Source organism: Leptonychotes weddellii, chromosome 5, assembly GCF_054177405.1.
Source record: "Leptonychotes weddellii isolate Sample4059 chromosome 5, ASM5417740v2, whole genome shotgun sequence".
NCBI classification, from domain to species: domain Eukaryota; kingdom Metazoa; phylum Chordata; class Mammalia; order Carnivora; family Phocidae; genus Leptonychotes; species Leptonychotes weddellii.
The window spans coordinates 82,991,480-83,018,402 of NC_138373.1; the positions used below are offsets into that span (position 1 = coordinate 82,991,480).

Genomic DNA, 26,923 nt, shown 5'->3' on the forward strand with positions numbered 1-26,923 from the left:
CTCACTGATATGAGGAATTCTTAATCTCGGCAAACAAACTGAGGATTGCTGGAGTGGTGGGGGGTGGGAGGCATGGGGTGGCTGGGTGATAGACATTGGGGAGGGTATGTGCTATGGTGAGCGCTGTGAATTGTGTGAGACTGTTGAATCACAGACCCGTACCTCTGAAACAAATAATACATTATATGTTAAAAAAAAAAAAAAAAAGAAGATAGTAGGAAGGGAACAATGAAGGGGGGGGAAATTGGAGGGCAGATGAACCATGAGAGACTGTGGACTCTGAGAAACAAACTGAGGGTTCTAGAGGTGAGGGGGTGGGGGGATGGGTTAGCCTGGTGATGGGTATCAAAGAGGGCGTGTACTGAATGGAGTACTGGGTGTTATACGCAAACAATGAATCATGGAACACTACATCAAAAACTAATGATGCAATGTATGGTGATTAACATAACATAATAAAATTTTAAAAATGCAAAAAAAAAAAAGAATTATCTGAGTAATGATGTCACTGCTATGAAATTAAAGATCAGTGATCAGTGTCCACTATACTCAAATAAAAAAATTAAAGAAAATGATTAGTGGTCAGACACTGTGGAGGTTTAAAATAAGATTTATGAAATAAAAGGCAAATCAAATGAACATACAGAAAGACTTTAATTTTACTTTTATCAAATGTGGAGCCAGTTCATGTTGGAAAGCTCCAATGGAATGCATAAAACCAAAGTTCTGTAAAAAGACCAATAGAATGTATTACCATATTTATCCCTGTTCCAACAGATGTCTCACAGCCAGCAAGACAAGCTGACATATATGACACACCATTGTTTCCACACACAGGGTCCCATGTTTTAGTTGGACAGTTGCAATCCCTGTTACAATCAGCAAGGATGGTATTTCCCACATATAAATCTTGTTGCATTCTGAAATGATTTAAAATAATGCATGGATATTGAAAGACTATTAGAGCATTTTCTTTTTCTTCTTTTCATCTTAATCCAAAATTATATTTCCTCTCCTCCCCAAAGTAGAAACAGAAATCTTCCCAACATCGATGTGTGACCTCAGTACTGAGCTCTGGCATAAAAAAAAATACCTGTTTTGGTGACACATAGCCACTTTTCAATGATTTACTTCAGGTAAACAAATAGCTAATTAACAGACATTAACTGAGTGCCTTCCATATAGAGGGTGTTTTTTTCAGGTATTATTAGAACTCAAAAATGAAGATGACCTAATCCCTATGGTTAATCCATATGGTAGTAAGTAACAAGAGATCTTGTTTCAAAGCAACCTTGAAGATCAAAATCTGTAAGTTCAATTTGTAATGCAGATAGTACATTTAACTTTAGAAATCTAACTGCTTGAGTAAACAAATACGTTCTCCTAGTATAAAGAATGTCCAGTGGTCATCAAAATGGCAACATAGGTGTTCTTGACCAGTCTCCCTCCCAAGAAGACCAATTAGCAGCTATCCATAGATACGATACCATTGTGAAAATCCCAGTACCTGAGGGTGAGGCTAAAGCACCCCCTTGGAACATGAAGACCTAGAAAGACCACAATGGAAGGGTACAAGGAGTAGTTACACTCTAATCAAATTGCCCCACCCCCAGGTCAGCATAACACCACACTGAGAGGGCCCTCCTGGGCCTACAATTTTGCCAGTGGGAAAAGAGAGCCCAAGGTTGACATCAAGCTCCCTCAGCATTGTGGGTTGCTTCCAAGGAGGTCCATTCAGGTCTCACCTCGTGAGGATCACTGGGAGAATCTGCAGGCCTCACTCATTAAGAATTAGATAGAGAAGGAGAAGGGGGGCAGGGATTACAGCAACCAGCACTCAGATCTTGGTGGACTGTGTTCTTACTTGCAGCATTGTCCAAGTACAGATCCCAGCCTGTGGTTCTGCTCATCTACAGAGCTGAATGGTGACTTCTTTTTGCCAAGGAGCTCAGTTGGCACTTCTGCTTGATTTGGTACCTAGTCAACAGGCCATACTGGCTGTGGAGACAGTTCAACTGCCCCATCTGCGCAAGGAAGCAAATTCACAGTCCTGCCTAACTACTGAGCATAGCTTCCAGTCCCACCCATCCAGAAAGCCTGGCCTGAGAACCTAAGCCACAGAGTCCATCCTATAGCCCTGCTCAGTCTGGGAGCCAAGCTAATAGCCCTGCCCTACTGTTAAGCATAACCTCTGGCCCCACATAAACAAGGAGCCTGAACAGCAACCCTGGTAGCCTCAGAGCCCAGACTATAGCACCACCCAGCAGCTGAGCCCAGCCTTTGGCCCTACCCAATTGCTGAACATAGCCTGAAGCCTTGCTCAGGCAGGGAACCTAGTTAGTGACTCTGCCCAATCATGGAGCAGAGCTTGCAGCCTCACCTGATGAGAGAATGTGGACAGCGATTCTGCCCAACCAGAGGATGGTTTCTAGCACCACCCAGCTCTGGGATACAACTAGAGGCCTCTCTCCTCCAGAGAGCGTGGCCAGCAACCTTGCCCAAGAGTAGAGCACGGTCAGCACCTTGTGAAGCTCAGCCTCAACAAAACATTAGCAGAGAAATTAAGAAAACAATCCAATAATTACATCAAAAGAATAAATACTTAAGGAATAAATTTAACCAAGGATGTGAGACTCTGTACACTAAAAACTTTAAGACATTGATGAAAGCAACTGAGGAAGACACCAATAAATAGAAAGATATTCCATGCTCATGGATTGGAAGAATTAATATTGCTAAAACGTCCAGACTACCCAAAACAATCTGCAGATTTAGTGCAATCCCTAAACAGATTCCAGTGGCATTTTTCATAAACATAGAAAAACAATTCTAAAATTTTTATGGATCCACAAAAAGGTAGCCAAAGCAATCTTGAGAAAGAAGAACAAAACTGGAGGTATCACACTTCCTGATTTCAAACTATTTTACAAAGCTATAGTAATCAAAACAGCATGGTACTAGCATAAAAAAGAGTCACAAAGATTATGGAACAGAATAGAGAACCCAGAAATAAACCATGCATATGTAGTTAATTATCACAAGCAAACCAAGAATTTACTGTGGAGAAAGGATACTCTCTTCATAAATGATGTCGGGAAACTGGACAGCCACATGCAAAAGAGTGAAACTAGACCCCTATCTTATACAATACACAAAAAATAAACTCAAACAGATTAAAGCCTTAAATTTAAGACCTAGAAGAAAATATAGTGGGTAAACTCCTTGACATCAGTCTTGGCAATGATTTTTTGGATTGGACACCAAAAAGCACAGGTAACAAAAGCAAAAATAAACAAGTGGAACTACATCAACTAAAAAGCTTCCAGACAGCAAGGGAAATCAGGATCAAAATGAAAAGACACCCTATGGAATGGGAGTAAATATTTGCAAATCATACATCTGATAAAGGATTAATATCCAAAATATATTTAAAAAACTAATAAAACTCAATAGCAAAAAAGCAAACAATCTGATTTTAAAATGGACAGAGGATCGCTTCTTAGCCTTTTTGCTAAGACCAAGTGTTAAAATGGGCGGAGGAACTAAATAGAAAATTTTCCCAAGAAGATATACAAATGGCCAATAAGTAAATGAAAGGATGTTCAATATCACCAATCATCAGAGAAATAAAAATCAAAGCCACAAGATACCATCTCACATCTGTTAGGATGTGTATTATCAAAAGTCAAGAGAAAACATTACTATGCATAACTTTCCTATAAATTCAGATAACCCTCAAATACAAACCCAAAACTATTCAATGATAGAGACTTAATTAGACAAATGAAATGTATGAATTCACATATGAATTAATATATCATGTATTAGGATTCAGTTATGCTGGATGTAAGCCCATTGTGGAAACATATGAAGGTGATTGAGACTATATAGTTAATTCTTAATTTTACCCATTTATGAGAGTATAAAATATATGGATCACATATCCTAATACAACCCAAAACTATTGGTAGTTTCTTTGATATCAACTTTAATATCTACTAGGATATCAAAAAGACACACATACACACCCACACACACACGTGCAGTCATAACTCACTAACCCTATAATATGTTCCCAGGCTCTTTAATAAGCCTAGAGCCTGGAGGGATAGGCTTACAATTGACAGATGGAAGAAAGATAAAGACCATGGATTATTGTTATTAATTCCGATTAGCTAATGATCTGGTCATGGGTAATCATTGAATAAAATATATTATTAACTGTTCTAAAAGTATGACATTCATTAGAAAACAACATACCCTTTATAAGTGGTAGTTATGCCAGCAACTGAAGAATTATCACAGATCATGAGAAAACACAAAAAATGGAGAAGATATTCAATTAAAGATAACCAACATCCTATGTGGGCAGCTTGTTTGACAGTAATCTTGAACTTCTTCATAATTAAACCACCAGCTATATATCCAAGGCATATTGGAGGTAAGTTATAAATGCCTATAAATGTAAGTGAAATGTTGTTTACAAAGTGACTTAGCAAAAGAACAAATAAGATACCACTTTTTATCTAATATGTCTTGCATAAGAAATCATTTAAGTCCAACTCAAAGTGAAGAAAGCTGATTGAATTTTATCTCCATTTAGTTACATATTATGTACAGAGAGATTTTTAAATGACCCAGAATGTCAAAGTATATTTTGAAGACTGTTATCACTATCCTTCATTTAATTAATTATAGTAGGTTGTAAATTTCTTGTATGCAGGGATCATGATCTACATTTCTTTCTAATGGTTCAGGTAGGACTGACAAGTCAAAGTTGACCAGTAGTTTGTGAGTAATATGATTTTGCAGTTGTTTATACCCTCTCTAGTCGATAAGAATTTGACTTAGCTCAAGGTACTTTGGAGGCTTACTTTGCTGAACCTGTGATTGTCAAGTATATTTATGCTTCGTGTCCCTCTCCCTAAAAAAAAAAGGGAAAAAAATCAAGGATAAGGACAAGACAGCCCTTGGTTGCATTCTTACAATGCCAGGGTAAGTGAATCCCATCACATTTTCTTGGGAGAGTGGTTAAAAGTCCATTCCAGAATCCCACACCAGATTGTCTAATTTAGTATGTCTTCGGTGGGCACCAGGTATCTGAAATTTTACAAGCATTCTAGGTGATGTGGATGCAGGTAGTCTGGGAAATTCACTTTTCAAAACAGTAAAAAGCTCTCAGGAGAAACCCAAAGTGGAAGAGAGCCACTGAAGTTAATGGGGTCACGGAAAAATCAGAATGCGTGGGCTGCAAAGACATCTCAAACCACCAGGGGGCCCAGGGAACTAAGGAGAGACATGGAATTCATATCCTGGAGTTACAAGAGTGAAACTCAGACTCCTAATGAATTAACATTGTTTTCCTTTTTACATTAATGGTTTGCCTCTCTGAAAATTATCTCTAATCTGTACATTCCCCAAGATTTCCAAAAATATTTTGAATTTGTATTCTGACCGGCAAGAGAGCAGAGAAGAAAGCCAGGATTTCCTGGCTTCTGTCCTTCCCTACCGTTTGTGGATTTCCCTGGAGAACGAAAGGGGGAAATGTACCAGGGACAGAAACATCTCCACATATTTCAATTTAGGAGTTTCCTAGACCCATCATCACACTGTTTACCCTTTCATGGTTAAAAAAAAAAAAAAAAAGTGAGCTACTAACATAGAGAAGAATAAACATACCGATTAGAAAGATTGCATCTGAAGCTGATTTTCCATATTGCTGTTCCAGATATTTAGGCATGAAGGTGAACATATTAACAAATGCATTGAACTGTACAATGCTTATTAGTATGAAAAGCATGTAAACTGGGTTGCATAAAAGACTTTTCATGAACGGTAAAAAATCTGAAATGAAAGAATGACAATAGTGTTAAACTAGCTTGGCTTTGCATTTTAAGATAGACTTTTTCTAAAACATGAACCTCCCCTCCCAAATTAAGATTTTTGCTTATAGTGCACATACTGGGTTTTGTTTTGCTTTATTTTGTTTTGTTACCTCTTGAAAGCTAAAGTTATATCATTTTGGTACCCTCTGCAAGTCAGTAATGCAGCTGACTGGGCAGGGAGCCGAACATAACAGTTTTACCATCACTAAGTTGTTATTGTGTCTTAAGGAAAAACTATAACATGACCAAAATATTGTCTGCATTCACACCAGTTCCTTTTTTTCCCTTCTATTAATAGCCTCTCTTTTCTAGAGATCATCTAGACTGAAAGATGCTTGTTCTGTTTTTAAAGTTTAGAAGGAGATCAACTTGATAAAGTTCACACTCAAATATTGATATTATTGTTCCTGAGCATTTAAAATATGTGGAAATTCATGGGATATAATTTTCTCAAGTACTGGGTATTTTTCTACTTCCTCAGAATAAGTTTGGTCCTGTCAGAGGTTCACACTGGATACACAATGAAACCACCTGGAGATCTTTTAAAATACAAACCCCCAGGTTCCACTCTCTGAGATCTTGATTCATTTGGTACATACTAAGGGTTATGTAAATGATATAACCCAAACTTTCCCCTGTTGGTGTGGACTGACACAGCTTAGGACCAAATTTGTGGCCCATCTCTTGGAAATGTTCCAAGGTCACCCTGCCACCATTTTGGAGTCAAAGTCTCACTTATAATTAGTTTTCACTTTTCCTATCTTCACATTCTTTGTCTTGATTTCCTTACTTATTGTGTATTTTTTGTTCAATAAGCTGCCTGAAATCCAAAGAATCAATAAATAAACAAACTGAGAGAGAGAGAAGGTAGCATAGCTTAATGCAAAGAAATCTATTTTGGCTGTAGAATTCATATTTATGAATAAAGTACATGGCAGGTGAGAAAGTTGTGTTCAGAGCACTTTGGAGCTTCTTAAGTTGTCCATATTTGTTGACATCTCTGTCCTAATAGATGAGTCTCAGTAGTTCAAATCTCTTTTCTGTATGTCTCATACTAAGCTCCACTTGTTTTCTATATGTCTCATACTAAGCTCAGTTCTTTCCCCAACTGATCTTTGCAGATCACAAACAATATTCTGTGTTAAAATCTTCTATCAGTCCATATCAGCCTTTCCAAAGGAATTGTTAATATAATCATGACCACTCTGGAATTTGAAAGGTTCTGAATTGGCTTCTAATGAACTGAGAAGTATTATGTTTAATAGTAGTTTAAGTGAATGTGTAACTGTTAATAAAAATTCTGTGCAAACAGGTCTTATAATTTATGGGTGTTGGTAGAAGTAGCAACATCAACAATAATAACACTAATACTAATAGCAGTAATAATAGTAATATGTGCCAGACCTCCTTTTACCCTCACACAACAACTCTGTAATAGTAAGTACTGTTATTACCCCATTTTACAGATAAGGAGACTGAGCCCCTCTTTACCTTGTAAATGAACAATCTCTAAGAATTCCAAGGCCCAGGCCATACCTCGTACTAATTAAATCAGACCTCCTGGGAATACTACAGTATTTCTGGGCATCAGTAATTTTTTAAAATTTCCCAGGTAATTCCAACATATGGACAAGTTTGAGAATCAGTGTTCTTGAACATTAAACACTTAGACTACTTTAGCTTAGTTTCCCATAGAAACACTTTCTGTAAATTATTCTTTGAACTTTTATTGAAGATGTATCCAAAAAGAAAAAAAAAAATTCCTGTTCTATAAAATATGCATTTGTACTTGCTGGAAAACTACTACGTGGTTCAATATTGCCTGCATTTTACATCATATGATGGGTTTTTCTTTTTTTACAATGTGTTACTTGGAGAACACTTTCTCTTTAAGAATTCTTCTTCTTCAGGCGCCTGGGTGGCTCAGTTGGTTAAGCGACTGCCTTCGGCTCAGGTCATGATCCTGGAGTCCCTGGATGGAGTCCCGCATCGGGCCCCCTGCTCAGCGGGGAGTCTGCTTCTCCCTCTGACCCTCCCCCCTCTCATGTGCTCTCTCTCATTCTCTCTCTCTCAAATAAATAAATAAAATCTTTAAAAAAAAAAGAATTCTTCTTCTTCTCTCTATCAAATATAGAGAGTTATGGGACTTATCGTGTTTTCTTTCCCCGCCTTAACTTGCAGGAAGCTCACAGTCAAGCTAACATTTTTTTATTTCAGAACTATATATTTATTTGCAATAGTGTATATTTTTTCCTCCTTTTGTTCTCAGTTCTCAGAATTTCTTTTATTTTTAATTAGACCTATGTTCTCTATAAAAAAGATTTTTTAAAAGCAAATGGGAATTTATTTAGTGTCTGAATTGAAATAAAATTTTATATACATACTGATTACAGATAGTTTGGCTTCCAAATTATATTACTTATTCCCAAGTAGTAGCACAGGAAGACTCAGACTTGTTAGACATTATTGACTACTGACTGTTAATGACAAATTGTCTTAATGCACCCTAGCGTGATATAGTGTTAGAATGAAATAGAGACACATCTCTAAAAAACAAAAAGTAAATTATGTAGTATTTAGAATTCTTATATTTGCCTTTAGTGATTCCATCCTTTTCCTTCTTGACCTCTTCTCTTTGTTTCTCTTTTTTGTCATTTTTAATGACGTCTGCATTATTCTTTAGTCCTTCCTTTGGAAGCGTTTTGGGCAAAAAGAAAAAAGGAATGGCAGTGAGCACATTCACTCCTGCACAAATCAAAAAGCCAAACCACCATGCACCAACCCAACGAGTATCAGTGGGAGTTATGGTCAGATCATCTGTAAAGAAATATACACATTTTATTAGCTGGTCACGATTTCCTGAATGAACTATAGAAAGTTATTAATATTACTATTATATTATTAATAAAACCAGTTCTCAGGTTTTATCCAAGTACAGACCTTGTAAACAATTTAGACATTCATAAAATTTGTCTGACAACATGTGGTATTACAATACTGCCTAGCAATAAATTATTTTGGTTCTCTGTCCTCTGCTGTAGGGAATTTATAAACAGATATTTATGAACTAATTCCAAGCTCTATTTAACTACATATAAATGATTATTTGATTAAAAGAAATTCAGACCTATGTTGTCTTTATATCTCTTGAGAAAAGGAAACATGGTTGTGACACAATAGAAAGAGCACTGGCTTTTGTGTCAGAAGGTCAGCATTTTAACTTGTTTTCTTGCTCACTGGTTTGAAATATTCGAAAAATTATTTAAACTCCTTTACTCCAGTTTGCACACCTGAAAAGTAGAATTAGTCAACTCACCGAGTTGACCCACTAAAGCAAGAACTACCTGTGATAACATAACTGAAGGTGATTTGTATATTCTAGACCTATAAATAAATTTTATTGAATTACCTGTGTTCACAGATCCAGTGTCAACATAAACATTTGCACAGAATGATGCTAACAAAAGTCCAATCAAAGGACCAATGATAGCTCCTGTTTCTACAAACCCTAAAAATAAATGAAAATATAAAGTTATAGTATAGTTATATACCCACATAAAGAGTCCTAATTCCATAAAGAGTCTGAAGACTGCATTGTTTTTGCCTCAGATATGTTTGCCTTAAACTTTCAATTTGTGAGAAAATTAAGCTTTATGTACATATAAGTAACCAGTTTATTTCTGTTAATGTGGAGAAAAAGAACCTCAAGATTTAAAACCACTTTCTCTAGGCCTCCAAATTCTCTTGCGTGATAAATCGCAGGTAAATCTGCTGTAGGAGCATAGGCTGGGATCACACTGTTGACAAAACCACAACACAGAGTGAGATTCTTTTGCTGCTTTCCGTACGCACATTTTCGGAGGCATTCTAGACCAGCACCACATTACAATAAATTTCTCATGGCATGTTTCTCAGAAAGCTTTCACTCCCACATTTCTGATTTGAAACCTCTTCTGGCTATGTCCTCACCATTACTGCTACTTCTCTTCTTTCATCATGATCTCCTTTCTTATCCTTCAATTCTTGTCTTCCATTCTCATCAGTCCCCTCTGCCCTCAAGACCTCTTACTCATCTGGAATTTCATCATCAGTGAGCTCATGGCTTATCTACAATTCAGAATCGAGGCTGAGCCTTCCCGGCTGCTGGAAACCCAGACAGCTTCTCCAGCTTCTTCAACTTGTTCCTCCTTACTTCAAAATATGTCTTCTGCCTTCTCCACGGATCCGTAGGCTAACCCTCTCCTGGACACAGACCTGACTTCTTGACCGCAACCCCTTCTATCTTCTCTGAGGTCTTGCTCAATTAAACATGCCCTTTTTTGTGTTGGTTCAGTCTCCCTGATTCACTGATTACAGTATCTCACATCCACCCTGCTTTCTTTCCTTTCACTAGACTCTGCATTTACACCCTCACCACTTCCTGAATCTACTCAAATCCTTCCACATTCTTCTCAAAATACTTGCAGGTAGCACCAGTGTTCTTTTTGCCACTTATTTGGTGTCCTTTTCTGGTCTCCATTCTCCTAACTCTTTATGTTATTTGACATTGCAGGCTAGCTCCTCTTTTGAATTTTCCTCCTAATACTTTCACAAAACTATGCACTTATTGTTTACTCTTTCCCTTGTGACTACTCCTTTGATTTTCTTCTTCCTGTTCTGCTCAATAACTAAAAGTGTTCCCTAGTGTTTTAACCTAGGATTTCTCACTATATATGGCTTCCCAGGACAAAACTCATTTTTTTCCCTCAATTTCATTTATTTTCTCTATATAAGTGATTCTCAAAATTCATTTCTAGCTTTTATATTCTCTCCTAAACTTCAAAGCCATACATGGAACTATTTTCTTCCATGGTATAGCTTATTGACTTATAGTTATTTAATTATATGCATGTGCACATTTATTTCATTTTCTTAAGTCTAATTTTTTTCAGATTTAATTACACACAGGTATTTATCAGATTTGGTTGATTTATAATTATGTAGTTATTTATATACTAAACCTTATATGGACTATGTCTTATTCATCTTAGTACATATAGAGATTATTACTATTATTTCCATATATTATATGCCCTAGTATTTATTGAATAAAGAAATACAGATTATAACACGGTATTTGTTAATTTATTGCAGGCAAGTATTTGTATTCTTTCAAGATAAGTACGTGAAGGGATTTGAAAGGACAGAAAAGAAAAACATCGCAAAATCTTATTGCAAAATCAATGAGTGATCAAAAATTGCCAAAGATTACTCGGGGTAAGGATCTCTAAATATTTTGACCTATCTTCGTTACGTGTAGCTCTGTTCTGATCCTCTTTCACCCTCTTTGACATTTCTGGTTCTTAAAATATATGTCTACATTAATAGCAAAATGTCTCCAGACTAAAAGTTACACTTTTGTAAATAACAACAGATGGAACAACTAAAGAATACAAATAAGTTATTCATAATAAATTAAGAACATTTAGGAGACTGGAAGACAACATAAGAAGGTAGATCTTATTTTGGTTATTGTGGGAGGTGACATTGATGGATTTTAGAAAAGGAAATTTCAAGAAACATTCCCAAAAGTATGAACCAGATATTTGTGAAGAATCTGAAAAAGCCTGACTAGCATGGAGAGATTGTGAAGAAACTAGACTGAGTAATAAGTGGAGAGGTCAGATATAGTAAAGAAAGAGCCAGTATGTTTTATAGACATGGTAGAGAAGACATGATTAAAACAATATTTGAGAAAAAATATACTGTAAAAATGTTTATAAGAAATTGAAAGAAAATGCTAGTAACTAATGAAGATGTTATAATAATCTACAGATGAAGTAGACCCAAACAAAAATAGAGGTAATGAAAATAGAAAGATTTTGAATATGAGACATTTTAAAGAAAACATTGGTAAATCACTTAACAGACTTGATATAGAGTGGTGCCAAAGAAATGGATGAGTCAAAGAGGACTCTGGGGGCAACTAGATGAGTGGTATTTTTAATAGCAAAAAGCAGAGTTAGAAAAGTAGCTTTTTTGGAGTTAGCTTAATTCAGTAAACTTTTATTGATTACCAGCTGTACCAAGGTACTCTGGTCGTCATTCTGGAAATCACTGAGTCCGAGTAATTGACATCTACCTGTAAGGAACTTCCTTTCCTGAGAAGAGGCTAAGGCAGATTTTCAAACTCACCAATATATAAAGGAGAGTTTTCAGATTTGGCAAAGTCTTCTATGTAGGAAATACCCAAAGGCATGATGGGAGTTTCACCAATTCCACGTATGATATTTCCTACTAGTACATATACCCACATTAATGATTTAACTTCTTTCACACAGTCTGTATTTAAAGAAAAAAAAGATATGGTATTAGTGATTTGGTAGTAAAATATCAGTAATACTTAATTCTACATTTTTGGTAAACATTTCACAGTTCTTATGTGACATGGCATCTTGTCAGTGATTTATACTACTATGTCAGTAATGTATCACTGGACCATCCCACTTGCATTTTCTGACAGGATACTTAGGTATGGTCAAATGTAAGTGGTATCCGGGAGCCAATTCCTACTGGGTTGGGATAGATGAAGAGTATACACATCTCTTTTCAATTTAGTATTTAATGGCAGCACATTGGTAGTTTGATGACAGTATTTATGCACAGAAATTGACAAACACTAAAAGCCAGAACTTTTTCCCTGCAGAGAGATAGTTTATCAGCAACTACTGAACCCAGTTAGCTGCTGTGAGAGCTACCCCACTTCTATACTAACTTAGGGAAGAGAAAAGAAACACAATTATCTCTCCCTAGAACTGATACTGTAAGATTTAAATAAGAATCTCACTGAAGTTTGAGTTCTCTATAGCTCTAATTACTTTATAGAAACTAAAAATATTTAACTGGGTAGTAATCACATTTTCTCTGTAGGACCTACTGTATACTGTAACCACCAAATAATTTTTAACAGAGAAACCCACCCCAATCCTTGGAGCAGCACTGCTTAGTAGAATAACAAAGAGTAGGCCAAAGAGAATGAAAGGGAGGAAGATAGGCAGTTGTCTGAAAACAGCCAATTCTGTTCTAAGCCAGTATAGCTATCAAGCCAGGAGGATACTCTGTAGAGTCATGTTTTCAGGAAAGTGAATGACAACTTATTTTTATCTCCTATAATCTGCCCAGGTACTCACAGATGTGAGGCTCCTGAGCACAGCTGGGCCTGGAAATATCTTGTGAGGTTTATCTCTCAGTCTTTCCCAGTCCAGAAAATCATAACGTCCATTTCTGGGTATTCATGTGGTTTTTTTTTTATGGTGAGTGCAGTGATTTGTGTCTAGAGATCACAGGCAAATTCTAGGCCTACTCCAGGACAAAATTTAACATGTCAGGTGATCAAAGAATTAATGTACGTTTCTGGAGATTCACTAGACTGGAAAGGTTTTGATTTAAATATTACAATGCATATTTAAAAAAAAAAATAGAAAATAAGACCTAGGTCAGTCTTTGGCAAAAGTCAGTTTAAGAAGAGAATATACGCCACCATTGACGTCACTGGTTTTTTTGTTTGTTTGTTTCTTTCTTTCTGTCCCCAGGGAGTTGCTTTGGCTTAGAGTTTCTGAGACAGCTATTCTTACACTCCTTGAAGCTGTTTAGTTTCCTCTGATTCCATGCCAGCAGTGAAATTCCCAGCCTTGGGGACCAATGTAACCCCCACTGATATGAATCCAGCATAAAAATGTCCTCATCAGAGGAAGAGAAGTTCTGGTCTGAGGTCAATCAATGAGTTGCTTCCAGACTAAGCATCCAGTCTGAGGTCAATCAATGGGTTACTTCCAGACTAAGCATCACCAGAAGATTATATAGGAGGTCCCTTAACATATGAAGGAGTAGAAGCTGGCATGTTGGTGCCTGAGCCTGCAGAAAGCCAGAAGAAGCACCACTGTTGTGTCAGACTATAAATTAGTACCTCTGGTAAAGAGGAAGAAGTAGGGCAGAAAGACAAGTTCCTACTTCAGCAGAAAGAGAATAGAGTAAATCAAGGTTATAGCATACTTGCCTGCTCTCTCTGCTATAGATCAGTGCTATAACACACATCTTTTTGTTTTTATTTCCATTACTCATTTACAAATCATTAGCCTAAATCCATCTTTCTAAGATGTTTTCCTCTATGGAATTAACTCTAAGTTGTCCTTGGATGGATGTCTCTGACTTATTTTTAAATAACCATTGCAAAAATAAATAAATAAATAAATAAATAATAACCATTACAAAGAACAGATAAGACATTCTTATTAAGTATATTCAAATATAAGAGGAGTAACATTTAAATTATGAGCCATTTCTATTTGCCTCCATGATCTCCTCCAAAATCTCTGAAAAAAAATTTCTTTTTTTCATTTACCTTACTCACTTAACCAAACTTAGTAACATTCAAAGCCCCTCAGCAGAAAGTGTTCAGTTACAAATTCACTGAACAGAAAGCAATACAATGAAGTACACAACCTGATGGATCTTCTGTTGGTCTGAAAATCTGGGTTCCATTTTCCATACACAAGAAACTGTTTGAGGACAAATTGCCTAAAACTGAAACTGTAGATTCATATTCATACCTGTATGAACACAGGGAAAACATGGTGATGTTAGGGAGCCAAGGAAGACAATGTGAGCATTGTGCAGATTAACAACTCCTGCTTCACATAAGACACAACATCCAAATCCAGGAAAGATTTCATTTTGCCACCTAATCATCATAAATTAATATCACTGAAAAGAACTTGCCACTCACTGTCAATGTACAATCACTTGACAGCTAGCTTTCTTTTTTTTTTTTTTTTTTTTTTTGGAGAGAGATTGAGAGACAGAGAGCACGAGAGGGAAGAGGGTCAGAGGGAGAAGCAGACCCCCCGCTGAGCAGGGAACCCAATGTGGGACTTGATCCCTGGACTCCAGGATCATGACCTGAGCCGAAGGCAGTCGCTTAACCAACTGAGCCACCCAGGCGCCCTGACAGCTAGCTTTCAATTATCTGTAGGGGGATGATATACCTTTTAAATTATCTGGCATCAACCTTCAGTGGTTTTTAGGTGATCATTTCCTGGAAATAATTACTGTGGGATAAGGAACAAAAACCAAGAAAAATAATAGACTCAACAAAGTGTAATTAAAGGCTCTGGGGGGGAAAACAACACAACAAAAAAAGTCTCCCACTTTCTGAGAATCCAAACAATAATTCCTTCACGTGTTCATTAATGCCCTCAGAGAAACAAAACATGTACCCATCATAATGAGAAAACTTAGGAGAATCTCAAACACTGTGGCGGCACAATGTAATGTCTTTTTCTCTTCTCATGAGAACAAAAGTGTTAATAAACTCTGACCATTTATCTTAGGCAAATTACCACAAGATCCACATGCCCTTTCTCAGAAAGAAAATTACTTGCTGCAACAATGGAGGAAAATATGTCCAGCTCTCTTTGTTAAAACTTGCACTGGGTTGGTTTCTATATTTCTATTAGATAAGAGAAAGCCAAAGAAAACTTGCCTTTCTGAGTTTCAAATGAGCTAAAGAATGTTATGCTTGGATGTCACCAATAGTCCTAATTACTATGTTATAGAACATAATAAAAAGGGTTAAAATACCTTCCCCTTAGAATAACTGCCCAGTCATACCTATAGAATTTGGCTGTGAATCGTGGACAAAGGCTTCTGTCTCCACATCCATGATCCCATGAGACATGGAAGCTTCAGACAAAAAGAAGAAGAAGAAGAAGAAGAAGAAGAAGAAGAAGAAGAAGAAGAAGAAGAAGAAGAAAGAAAGAAAAGAATAATACCTTTGGCAGAGTGTAGAAAGAAATGAAAATAATAGCTGAATATTACTTGACATTGTCTTGGATAGGATGGGATAGGGTAGGAAAGGAAATAAAAGAACAGTAGAAATTCTTTGCCTTGAAACCGCTGATCCCTTCAGAAATACCTGAAAGTTAAAATATCTTTTTCATTTAAATTACCTACTTAAAACCCAATAACTCATTCCATGTCCATTCATTCCCCAAATATCAGCAAAATGGTAGTAAATGGATTTTAAAATAGGAAAGGAAAGGCATAATGTCATATGGATAAAGAGAAGGGAAGATTTGACAAAAAGAGAGAGTTTAATAGGATTTTGAAAATGGAAAAGCAGTTGAGTGATCACTAGATTTGTAGATATGAGAAACACAGCCCTGAGTAAGTGCCTGTAGGAGAGCAACTAAACACATGCCACACAAACCTGGAAAACTTCAGGCAAGAAACAAGATACTTCTAAAATGAGAATATGCATAGTCCCAAAAGAAGATTGCTTTAAAGTGTGTATAAAGAGCAGTTAAGCCCTTATAGACATCCTCTGCCATTGCAACTGAATGTGGCCTTTGCTCTAGAGACTAAATAGACACCGAGGATAGGGAAGCCACACTAAAAACTGCAGATATTAGGTTAAAAAAAATCGACATACCGAAAAATGAGATTCCCACTCCCATGTGCTGATAGTTTATGGGCAGTTCTGAGCCACCTAAAAAATAACCAGTCCCTGTACAAATCACCCGACAAAGAAGTCCCCCGTTGATTAAGACTTATACACACACACAGAACTTCCAGTTAGCTTGTTGTTGTTATTCCTCTCTCTTAAATATGAATAGATAACCAAGAACCACCAGGTATATGGGGAAAGCCTGTAATAGTAAAGATAGAAACAAAACAAATAGAAACTGTACATTCAGAGAAAACAGAGAGAATGAAGAGAGATGAAGAAAATTTAGATGGAAAAAGACATTGCATTCTTGAAAGAAGAACAAAATGTTCCTTAAAAAGATACATTCAAAGAACAAAAGAGTCATTGGAAAATTCCCAAGAATAATGGTGAGGGAAAATTTCAAGGAAGGAGCCATGCACCAAGCCCAGGGAGATTCCAGTTCAGATTGCAGACAGAGGATTGATGGTGACATAGAGGTATCTCTAAGACAAAAATGAAACCCTGTGATATGTATGAGCATTTTGAGATGTTGCCCTATCAGTGGAGAGTTTGGTGATTAGTGAGAGATAAAAAGAAAATGACTCAAATAAAAAGGGAACAATTATTAAATCCAAGGAAAATAAAGATGATATAAGAAAGGAATGACAGCATGATTCAGCAGTGAAAGATACTTACATAGTCATACACATGGAAATAGTGAATATAATTTTATAGCAGAAAATCAATATATATTACATAACACAAAAGTATTAACAACTAAAAGGATAAACATTTACTTAGAACCATGGAGGCAAATAGCAGAAGAAAGAACTAAAAGAGTTGCAAGTAGCTACTCCTGGAAAGCAGTAATATGGACAATGTTGAAGGGACAGGGGATAAATTTTTTCAATATAATTTTAATTTTACAAGTTGGTGCACGTATTACTTTGGTAAAATTAAAATAAAAATCAACCTTCAGACTGGCCTGTCTCTTAATGACCTACATACAAGTAAACAGAACCTCATTGTAATTAGAAGTGTCTAAATAGTCCCCGGAAAAGAATAAGCCCACATTTTGCCAGGTCCTAAAATTTTTTCATCAGGCTCCACTCCATAAAATCTCAAATCTCTGTTTCATAGGTGGAAAAATGTGACTATGTAAGTGAAGCAAGGCAGCCCAGAGCACAACAGACTGGTGGAACGGAATCTGCATCTTTCAGCTCCCATTGCGGTGCTCTGTGCTTTTAGGAAGTATTGCTCCTAGAAAGGAAATTTCAAGTTTCATTCCATACAATCAAAAGTTGAGCTTAAAAAGTCATCAGAAACTGGAATACTTACAGGTCCATGAGGAAATGAGGTAGAGATTGTAAGAAACACCCTATGCCCATAACCACACATCCGACACCAATCAGTATAGGTCTATGCAATTTGGTTCCAAAATAACTCACAAATATAATCAACAAAAGATTTCCTAGGAAAAAAATTGAGATAAAAAAATGAATATTTCAATAAGAATGAACAATAGCTTAGCTTCATCCAATCATTTACTATCTGGCATTTATTGTATAAAAACTCTCTCAAATACCAGGACTGGTGCTAGGGATGCATGAAGCAATAAATGAATAAGACACAACTCGTGCCTTGAAGAAGGACTCTGTTTCACAATGTCGACAAATATGTAAACAGATCTCTGTGGAACACCAACATTTAAAGAGGGCAGAAGAAGAGAAGCCAGTGGGACTGGGCAATGGTTCTGAGAGATGTTAAAGACTCTGTGTGTGTGATTATGTAGCTTAGAAAAATGGGATGCCAAAGTAGGTGTTAGACTGTATGTCACCTCTGGCCTTTCCCTCCATGTCTGCTCCATGCTTGAAAAGAGAAGCCAAAGACAAATTCAGATAGATTTATGTTTTAACTCATGATTTAAATGTAACTAAATATTGGTCAATATATCCAAGCCAGGGATCTATGTTTATTTTTACTTATCTCCTTAGAAGTAAAAAACAGTAGGTCTTCACTTCTCCAACTGGGTCTTAGAAGTAAGTCTTGCTTTGAGAAGTAAATTCAATGAAAAATTTATCCACATCTTAGGATGAAGTTTAAGGATAAAGAAACTAATTGGGGAGGCCCCATTCCAATGGACAAGACTTGATGAGAATGGCATAAAGGGTTGAAAGAACCAAACACATGAGGAAGTTCTCATATGATACATTTTAAATTCAGTGATCAATATTTTCCCTGATCTACTCTACATAAGGAAAATCTCTATGATGAGCTTGAGAATGATAAAAATTTAAAAAACTCTCCCTCAAGTTGTTAATAATTTTCCAAGTAGTAGTGTATATTTTGAAGACTTTTCTTTCCATATCTGTTTTGCTCTAGTCTGCCTTGTTAAGAAGAGATGTCAGTGCCTATATTTTGTTTCATATGGACGGTGCCTCACCAAGTGCCACCACACTGGCCTCCCTAGGTTTCTAAAATTCCCATCATCAAAGCCAACCACGTTGAAAGTATTATCTCTAGAAAGCCACCGTTCAAAAGCCATATCCACTTTTGAAATGAGAAGAAAGGAAGAGCCTTCTCTCCATGTAAGGGTGAGCATTTCAAGCTGCCTTTCTCTGTTGGTAAAATAATCACCATTGAGAGGGAATAGAAATGGATAGATAATATTTTTATCAAAGGTATGGAGAACACTGTCTATAAAAATTACCGAGGAAAGGTAAGCAAACTAATGCATTTATTGGCATCTGTAAATTACCTCTCCTCTTCCCTTCAGCAATTATTTCAGATCTTCACCATTTTTCTCAAGCCACCTATCGCCACTCACATTCCATAGTTAATACTTTTTACTTTGTCAAAAAAATTGGGGCAGTCAGGTTTCCCACCTCAATGGCTTTTCCACCTTCCTTCAGTTTGAGAGGTTGTGGTGCCCATCTGACCATCCAAGGTCTAACACCCTACTCCATTTCTCCAGCAACTTAGTCCAAGAATTAAAATCTTTCTTATACATTTTAAGTGTCTCCCTCTCTGCTGCATTTTAATTACAGATATTTTCTAGTTTCTCTCCAAACCGTCACCTGTAGTCACAGATTCCACTTCTTCCCCTCTCATTCTTTCCCAAAGTCACTGCTCTCTTTCTGCCTTCTAGCTTCTCTATCTACTCTTCAGCTAAAAGTGCCCAGGCCAAAATCATCAATTATCATATCATAAAACCCAGGGGATAGTTTTCTATCCTTGTCTAACTGGATGTGTCTAATGCTTTTGAGACTGCTGACAAATTCTTCTTTTGGAAACTTCTACTCCCTTGGTATCTATCATAACATTCTCTCCTGCTTCCCCTCTTAATTCTCTGACTATTCCTTCTCTTAACACTTTTGTGGGCTCCTTTCTTCCACCTATTCCTTAAGTATTGGTGCACCTCAGGGATCCACCCTTTGTCCATAGTACTTATCTCCCTGTACCCTCTCCCTAAATAGCCTCATCTGTTCTTTAGTTTTAAAAACCACCTGTTTACTCAATAATCAGTAGCTCCAGCCCAAACAGCTCCTCCAAGGCTTCTAGCTCATATAACTGCCATGAAGACATCATTACTCAAAGGCCTCACTGCTAATACCACAAATAATTTGCCTAAACAGAACTCATCATCATCCCCATAGCCACCACCACAGTCTTGTCCCCCTTTTCCTATTCTCTGTCTCAGCACCACTATCCACTCCACTGCCCAAGCTGTAAACCTGGGGTTTAGTGTAGATATTATATTTAATGTATTGGTAAGTGTAGATATTATTTTTAATGTATTGTAGTGTAATATAATGTATTGTAATTTAGTGTAGATATTATATTTAATGTATTGGTAAGCACAAATACTACTATATGACCAGTTGTTTTAATATTTTGATGATTTTATTCAAATAAAATGGGGTTTCTTTTTACTTTTATAATTTTTATTTTATGCAAGTTCCATAGCAAACACACAAGGCTAACCATAGTCGATTTCTCACTGCTGCCCATTTCTCCAGACTCATATCTTAATAATTCCCACATAAGCTTTGTGAGTCAATAATATTGGGCTGAATGTTGCTCCCCATACAAATTACTACACTACCTTGCCCTTATGCTTCTTCTATTGGAATTCCCTTCACACTCATCCCTCTTTCTTCACCTAGAAAACTTTTTACTCATCCTCCAACACCTTCCCTAAGTAAGGCTGTGTCTTGATTTATGTTCCCATAGGACTTTGCATCTATCTATGCCACCGAACTTACTGCATTCAATTAAAATTATTATTGTACATCGATGCCCTCCATTAGATTGTGAGCTGAGTCCAGGCAGGACTGTATAAAGAGTTATTTCTAACTCCTTCACCAGGATCCAGCCCACAAGTGGTACTGAGTTGGGTTGGGGGGATAGGTTAAACACTAAGAGACAAGATCAAGCATCACCTGTTTTAGCTTTGCCTCTCCTCAATCCCGATTTTTCTTCCAGATATTGATGAAGTATATTAAAGGTAACTTTCACCTTGGAGGAAGTAGAAGCTACTCTAAAACTGTGAAAGAATAGTATTCATATTTCTATGCAGCTTTGTTTACAGGAGAAATCTCTCTCTTCCTCATTCTTCCTGTGTCTTCACATCTTCCCAGTCCTCCACAAAAATCAGACAGTAAGAATAGATTTTATTCTTTCCTAGAGTCTGTTTCTGAAATAAATTCAGGGAGATGTGAAAACAGTTTCTTTTTCCCTCTGGACTTAGAAAGAAGAATTGTTAACCTCCCAGAAACAGCAGGAGAAGAAAAATATTCATGTTTTCCTTTAGAAAACAGCTTTGTTTACCATGATATATATCTTCTACATAGGAAGATAGAGTTTTAAGAATTATCAAATGATAGATTAAATATAAAAATTCTAAATACTCTGCTACTCATTCTAGCTGACCAAAAAACTATTAGAATAAAAAGTCCAATGGTTGGATATGTGGCAATATTTAGGTGTTATTTGGGGGATAATATTTCAATGAATTGTTTCTAAGAATATTCCAAAGTTAGCAAGGCTATCCATTCATTTTGGAAAACATGTTATTCAGTCAGATTAGACTAGTCAGATTAGTCCTAAAATTGCAAATAAGGAGAATAAAATTCAGACTAGTTTTATAGATAAAATATAAAAAGAAGTAATGCAAAAATAATTCATTACCAATCTCAAAGCTCCCGTTAATAAATCCGACTAGAAATGTAGGGATGTTGAATTGTCTCTCTATTTGTGTGAGCATGGAATTCATGTAAGATCCAGATAGTGTTTTGGATACGAATGCACATGTTATTGCCAGAAGAAACATCTAGGGAGAAAAGAATATTAAAAAACACAGGAAAAATTTATTTTTGATCATATATTTTTGTATTTGTCACCTATTAACAAAATATCTTCTACCATAAGAATGGTTGTCTCCAACATAAGTAACCCTTGAATATGCAAGAAACTTTTAATGTGGTCTGTTCTTCTGGTCTTTCATGCCATGTTATCTCTTCGAAAACTCAAAGTAGGACTGATTAGTAATATTGAATTTTTTTTTAAGATTTTATTTATTTATTTAAGACAGAGAGAATGAGAGAGACAGAGAGCACATGAGAGGGGGGAGGGTCAGAGGGAGAAGCAGGCTCCCTGCCAAGCAGGGAGCCCGATACGGGACTCGATCCCAGGACTCCAGGATCATGACCTGAGCTGAAGGCAGTCGCTTAACCAACTGAGCCACCCAGGCACCCCAGTAATATTGAATTTTGTCAGTAGTTGTAGCCTCATTATTTTATAGGCATATCTTGGACATACACAGAAACAGCCACTCTAAATAAGATATAGCTAATAGTTTGAATAGATCTTCAGCACTATAATGCTATCTGTAGTACAAAGAAGACATATACGATAATAAAAAAAGGAACGTGGCATTACACAAAGACATTATTTCTATAGCAAATTTGCTCAGGGTCTCTCCAAAGTAATAGGTAAATCATGCAACATTAGACTGCTGCTCACTCCCAGTTTATTTATTTAAAGCAATGTTATATGTTATATATACATATTTATATACATATTATATTAAAGTAATTATAAACCATTATAAAAATGTTTCTAAACTGACCAGGTATTTGCTTTAAGGAATGAATATGAATACAATAAATTTCCATGTATTGAATCACATTTCCTGTATACTGATAGAGTTTCAGAGGACAGTCAGGTTGATGTGATCCATAACAAAAATCAAGGACAACTTAACAAATAGAACTATTGTGATCACCAAAAGCTAGTATGATCTTACTAAAAATGTGGAAAAGTCAAAATTTTGATAGTTTTATTAAATTAGAAAGAAACAGATTTCAATAGAGGGCTTGGCAAATGAGTGTTATATACTGGGTAATAGTATGATTAGGTAGATTAAGCACTGCTTCAAGACCAACAAATTAGTGATGAATAGATTTAGGTTGTCCTGAATGGTGGTTTCCAACCCTATGCCATAGGACTTTTTCCTTGGTCCCACTTAAAGATGTTTCCTGATGACAATTCCATCCTTGGAGACAATTCAGTCTGCTCTCTAGCCAGCATACTCAAATCCCTAAAATCTTCACCCCTCCACCTTTCACATTCCCAATCTTGAACCAACCCCACAATTTATATTGCACCTGCACATTCCCTTCAAAATTATTCACAATCTTTTCTATTTCTCAGTCTTCAAACCAGTCAGGTGCTTTTCATGACTAGCAAATGATCTCCACAATGTCATCATCAAACTTACCTCCATCTCTGCCCCTCTAATTCCCCTCCTGCCTTTAAAGGATAGGTGTCCCTTTTCCAGTACAATAAAATTCCTCCACCCATGCTTTTGAACCCATTCTACCCATTTGAGATCATGATTTATCAGTAAATACTCTATCCTCTATGTTCAACCTCATGCCCTTTACTGCCTCTCTCCCTACTAATTTATAAATATATTCAAGATATTTGTCTTTAAAAAATTTTATTTTTTCCCTAACCCCTGATAGTTGCTACTTCAGCTACCATCAGGCTGTTTGGAAGAACAGGTTTATTGCCTAGACCCTAACCTTCCATTCACCCTTTAGTTTCCTAATGTCTGGCCTCTCCTGAACTATTCCACAAAAGGTCAAAAGCAACTTCTTAGTTTCCAAGTTCAGTAGATACTTCTTAGTCCTCAACTAACCTGATGTCTCTGATTCATTTGACCCCGCTAATCTCTTTTCTTCCTGAAATTCCCTCCCCCCATGCATACATATATGTCCACCTGCCTGCTAGACTCTTTCTATTCAGTCTTCTCTTTGGTCAACCCCTTCAGGATTTGTCTTGTACCTTCTACTCTTTGTGCTATATGTGCTCTCCCTAAGAAATCTCACTTATTCCCATAGCTTTCCCTATCATCCATATGCTGAAATCTCTCAAATGAACACACAGTTTAGCTAAGACAATTGCCAGCATTACTTAGTTGCCTCTAGTCTTGTCCACACCTACACTCCCTCCCCTTGACACCACCACTAATTTGGAGTTTAGTAAATATCTGTCAAATGAATAAATAAGATGCATAACTAGCATGTGATTTCACTTCTTAAAATGTTTTAGTGATTTCCCACAAGCAAAAATCTCTATTTTTTTAGATGGCAAACGGTGTCTCATCTATATCTCAGTATCATATCCTGCTGCTTGTCCCTGGACATAATGTTCTACTTACAGTTTCTTAATTCACCATGCCATTTCACATCTCAGTGCCTTTTACAGGATGGCATTCCACTTGTAAAGTTTTTCTTCCCCTTATGCATCTGATCAATGCATACTCTATCTCTATTATCAACTCTATCATCGTTTCTAATGTGGAGCCTTCCTGTCTCTCTGCTCCCCAGGCAGCCTTGACTACTCACTCATTACCTACCTGCTGTGTACTGTCTCTATTATAGCTCTTATCACAATGCACTTTATATATAAGCTTGGATGCCTATAACCTCCTCCCTCACTATACTGTGAACAATTCAAATATAGGATCCATATATTATTTACCTTTGTATCTTTGGTGTCTAGTAAATGCCTAAAGAATAGTAGGCACTCAATACAAGTTTGCTGAATGAATGACAGATGAAATATTCAAAAACATCCTGAAGAAGTGGTCAGAGCTGAAAGTGGGCTGAATATAAGATGAAATATAATAGGATTAAATAAATACTCCTAAGCTGAGTTGGCTGTACCAATTCATTTGGAGAAATCTGAATAGAAATTTATGGAAAAAGAACTGGGAAATTTAAGTATAAAGCTCAATATGAGTCAAAACCATTACATGGCTGAGAAGATGATATGGCTATAACTCCAGTTGTTTAGTCTTTTATAGTAAATGTCATTTGTAGAAACTGACTCCACACTATAAATCTTTGCAGAGCACATGATTGAGAATATAAAATTTTCATATGGTTTTATAATTCAGGTTTTATATTTAAAAGTAAGGTCTATAAAATAACATATGAATCATATTTGGGAGAGTAATTTATTTTATTTTACACTTTAAGAAAGGAAACTAGATGAATCATGACCCCAATGTTCTTTCCTAAAACACCTAGATGGGTTGCCTAAACAGTTTGGTTCTAGTCACAAAGTGAAAGCAACCAGTGGCTATTATGACTCATGTCTGGTGCAAAATAACCTCTATGTTTATGAAGCTATCCTACTAGCATTTAACAGTAATGCCCAGAGTTTTAGGCAAACTTATTGAGGACAGTCCTCTGATGCTTTCTAAAGAATTTTGTTTACTATGCATATTTCTAAGTTCAGAGAAGCAAAAAAAAAAAATCTGACTATTAAGCAGTTGGTGCCCAGTTTTACCTGATAGACTTGTCCTCTTAATATTTTGCCATAACATGAACATCAGTATCTAATCTTGCCAAACTCCAAAGTAAGCAAATATTAAATTAAGAGCAATTATTTATAAATAACACCTGACTTGACTTTTATTTTTTTATTTAAATTCAATTATCCAACATCATTAGTTTCAGATGTAGTGTTCAATAATTCATCAGTTGTATGTAACACTCAGTGCTCATCCTATCATGTGCCCTCCTTAATGCTCATCACCCAGTTACCCCATCCCCCCACCCACCTCCCCTTCAGCAACCCTCAGTTTGTTTCCCAGAGTTAAGAGTCTCTCATGGTTTGTCTCTTCTCTGATTTCTTTCCGTTCAGTTTTCCCTCCCTTTTCTTATGATCCTCTGCACTATTTCTTACATTCCACACATGAGTGAAACCATATGATAATTGTCTTTCTCTGATTGACTTGACTTTTATACACAAATGCTATTAATTTTTTCTTCCAAGTTTTTATTTAAATTCCAGTTAGTTAACATATAATGCTATCAATAATAATAACTAATATTTATTGAATGTTTACAATATTCTAGTAATTTTTCCAAGTTTGTAAAAAGGAAAAAAATCCTATGAAATAAGAGTATTGTTGTTAGCTTTTTCAAATAAGAAAGCAGAAGCACAAAGAGGTTAAGGAACTTGTCCAGGGTCACCTGGCAAGTATGCAGTTGAACTAGGTATGAACACGGGGATCCTGAGCCTAAATCCTTATTTTTAACACTCAATTTTAGAAGAAGGACATGAGAATTGGGGGACAATTTAAGAGGAATTTTTTAAATAATTAATATGGCATTTTAGGCAAAAGTAGTTTTCTAGATCTAGATGATAATTCTCCACTTTTATGCACATGTGGAGATTTTCCCTACATGTGTGTGAAGAGAAAACAAACTTTGATAGGGAGAATATTGGTGGCAGTTTAAGTCTGGAAATCACTTGCGGGCACTAGCTGTAGAATCCAGACAAATTTCCAGATCCCTTGGTTTAAAACAAATTCAAATTTTCTTTGAAGGCAAATGGCTTTGAAGTTATATGAAAAGAATTTGCTCTGAAATAGGCAAGAATACCAGAAACAATTAACAAAATGGGCATTATTCTTACAGAGAATGACTGATATGTTGCCAAAGCTTGAAGTAAACATTTGTTTTACTGGCTTGTTGTGAAGTAATCATTGCATGCAGATAGACAAAGCCTTTCTGTCCATTGAACCATTTTCTAGGAGAGACCCCCATACTCCTCTGGACTAGAAACCCTACAAGGGTGAGCATTAAAATGGCCCTTTGATCCAACAAATTAAATCCTGGTGTAATATATTATGTGCCTGAAAACTTTAAGACCTTATCTTCCATTTAAGTTCCTCAAAACCATTTCTGATTAAATTGCCTGAATCAATAGCCCTATTCAACCCTCAGTTTAAAACAAACCTCAGCAAAGCAAGAAATTATCAGTATATCAGGTAATGTGACATTAACATTAAATCACTTCATGTGAGCAACTTTACAAGCTCTAGGTTAAAAAAAAAAGGTACATATACATATATCCACACACACACGAGTCCATACCTTCAGCTTGGAAAGACATCTTATTCTATGGGTTTCAATTCTTTTCTCAATTTCTGCCATCTTGTTCTTCTGAGTGTCCCAAGGTATTTAGGTTTTAAATCTTGATATTTCTTAGT

At 36.3% G+C, this 26,923-nt stretch overlaps 1 protein-coding gene across 1 annotated transcript; it reads right to left on the minus strand.

Moving 5' to 3' along the window:
* Window positions 1–299: 299 nt before the first annotated feature.
* Window positions 300–26,923, minus strand: SLCO1A2 (solute carrier organic anion transporter family member 1A2). The gene is made up of 10 exons (XM_081819141.1): window positions 26,808–26,923; window positions 21,541–21,682; window positions 17,689–17,821; window positions 14,367–14,473; window positions 12,060–12,206; window positions 9,295–9,393; window positions 8,481–8,702; window positions 5,680–5,844; window positions 4,261–4,456; window positions 300–920 (listed from the first exon to the last, which is right to left on the minus strand). Exons 1-10 carry the CDS (start codon window positions 26,865–26,867, stop codon window positions 686–688), a joined length of 1,506 nt encoding a protein of 501 aa, XP_081675267.1. The 5' UTR covers window positions 26,868–26,923; the 3' UTR covers window positions 300–685.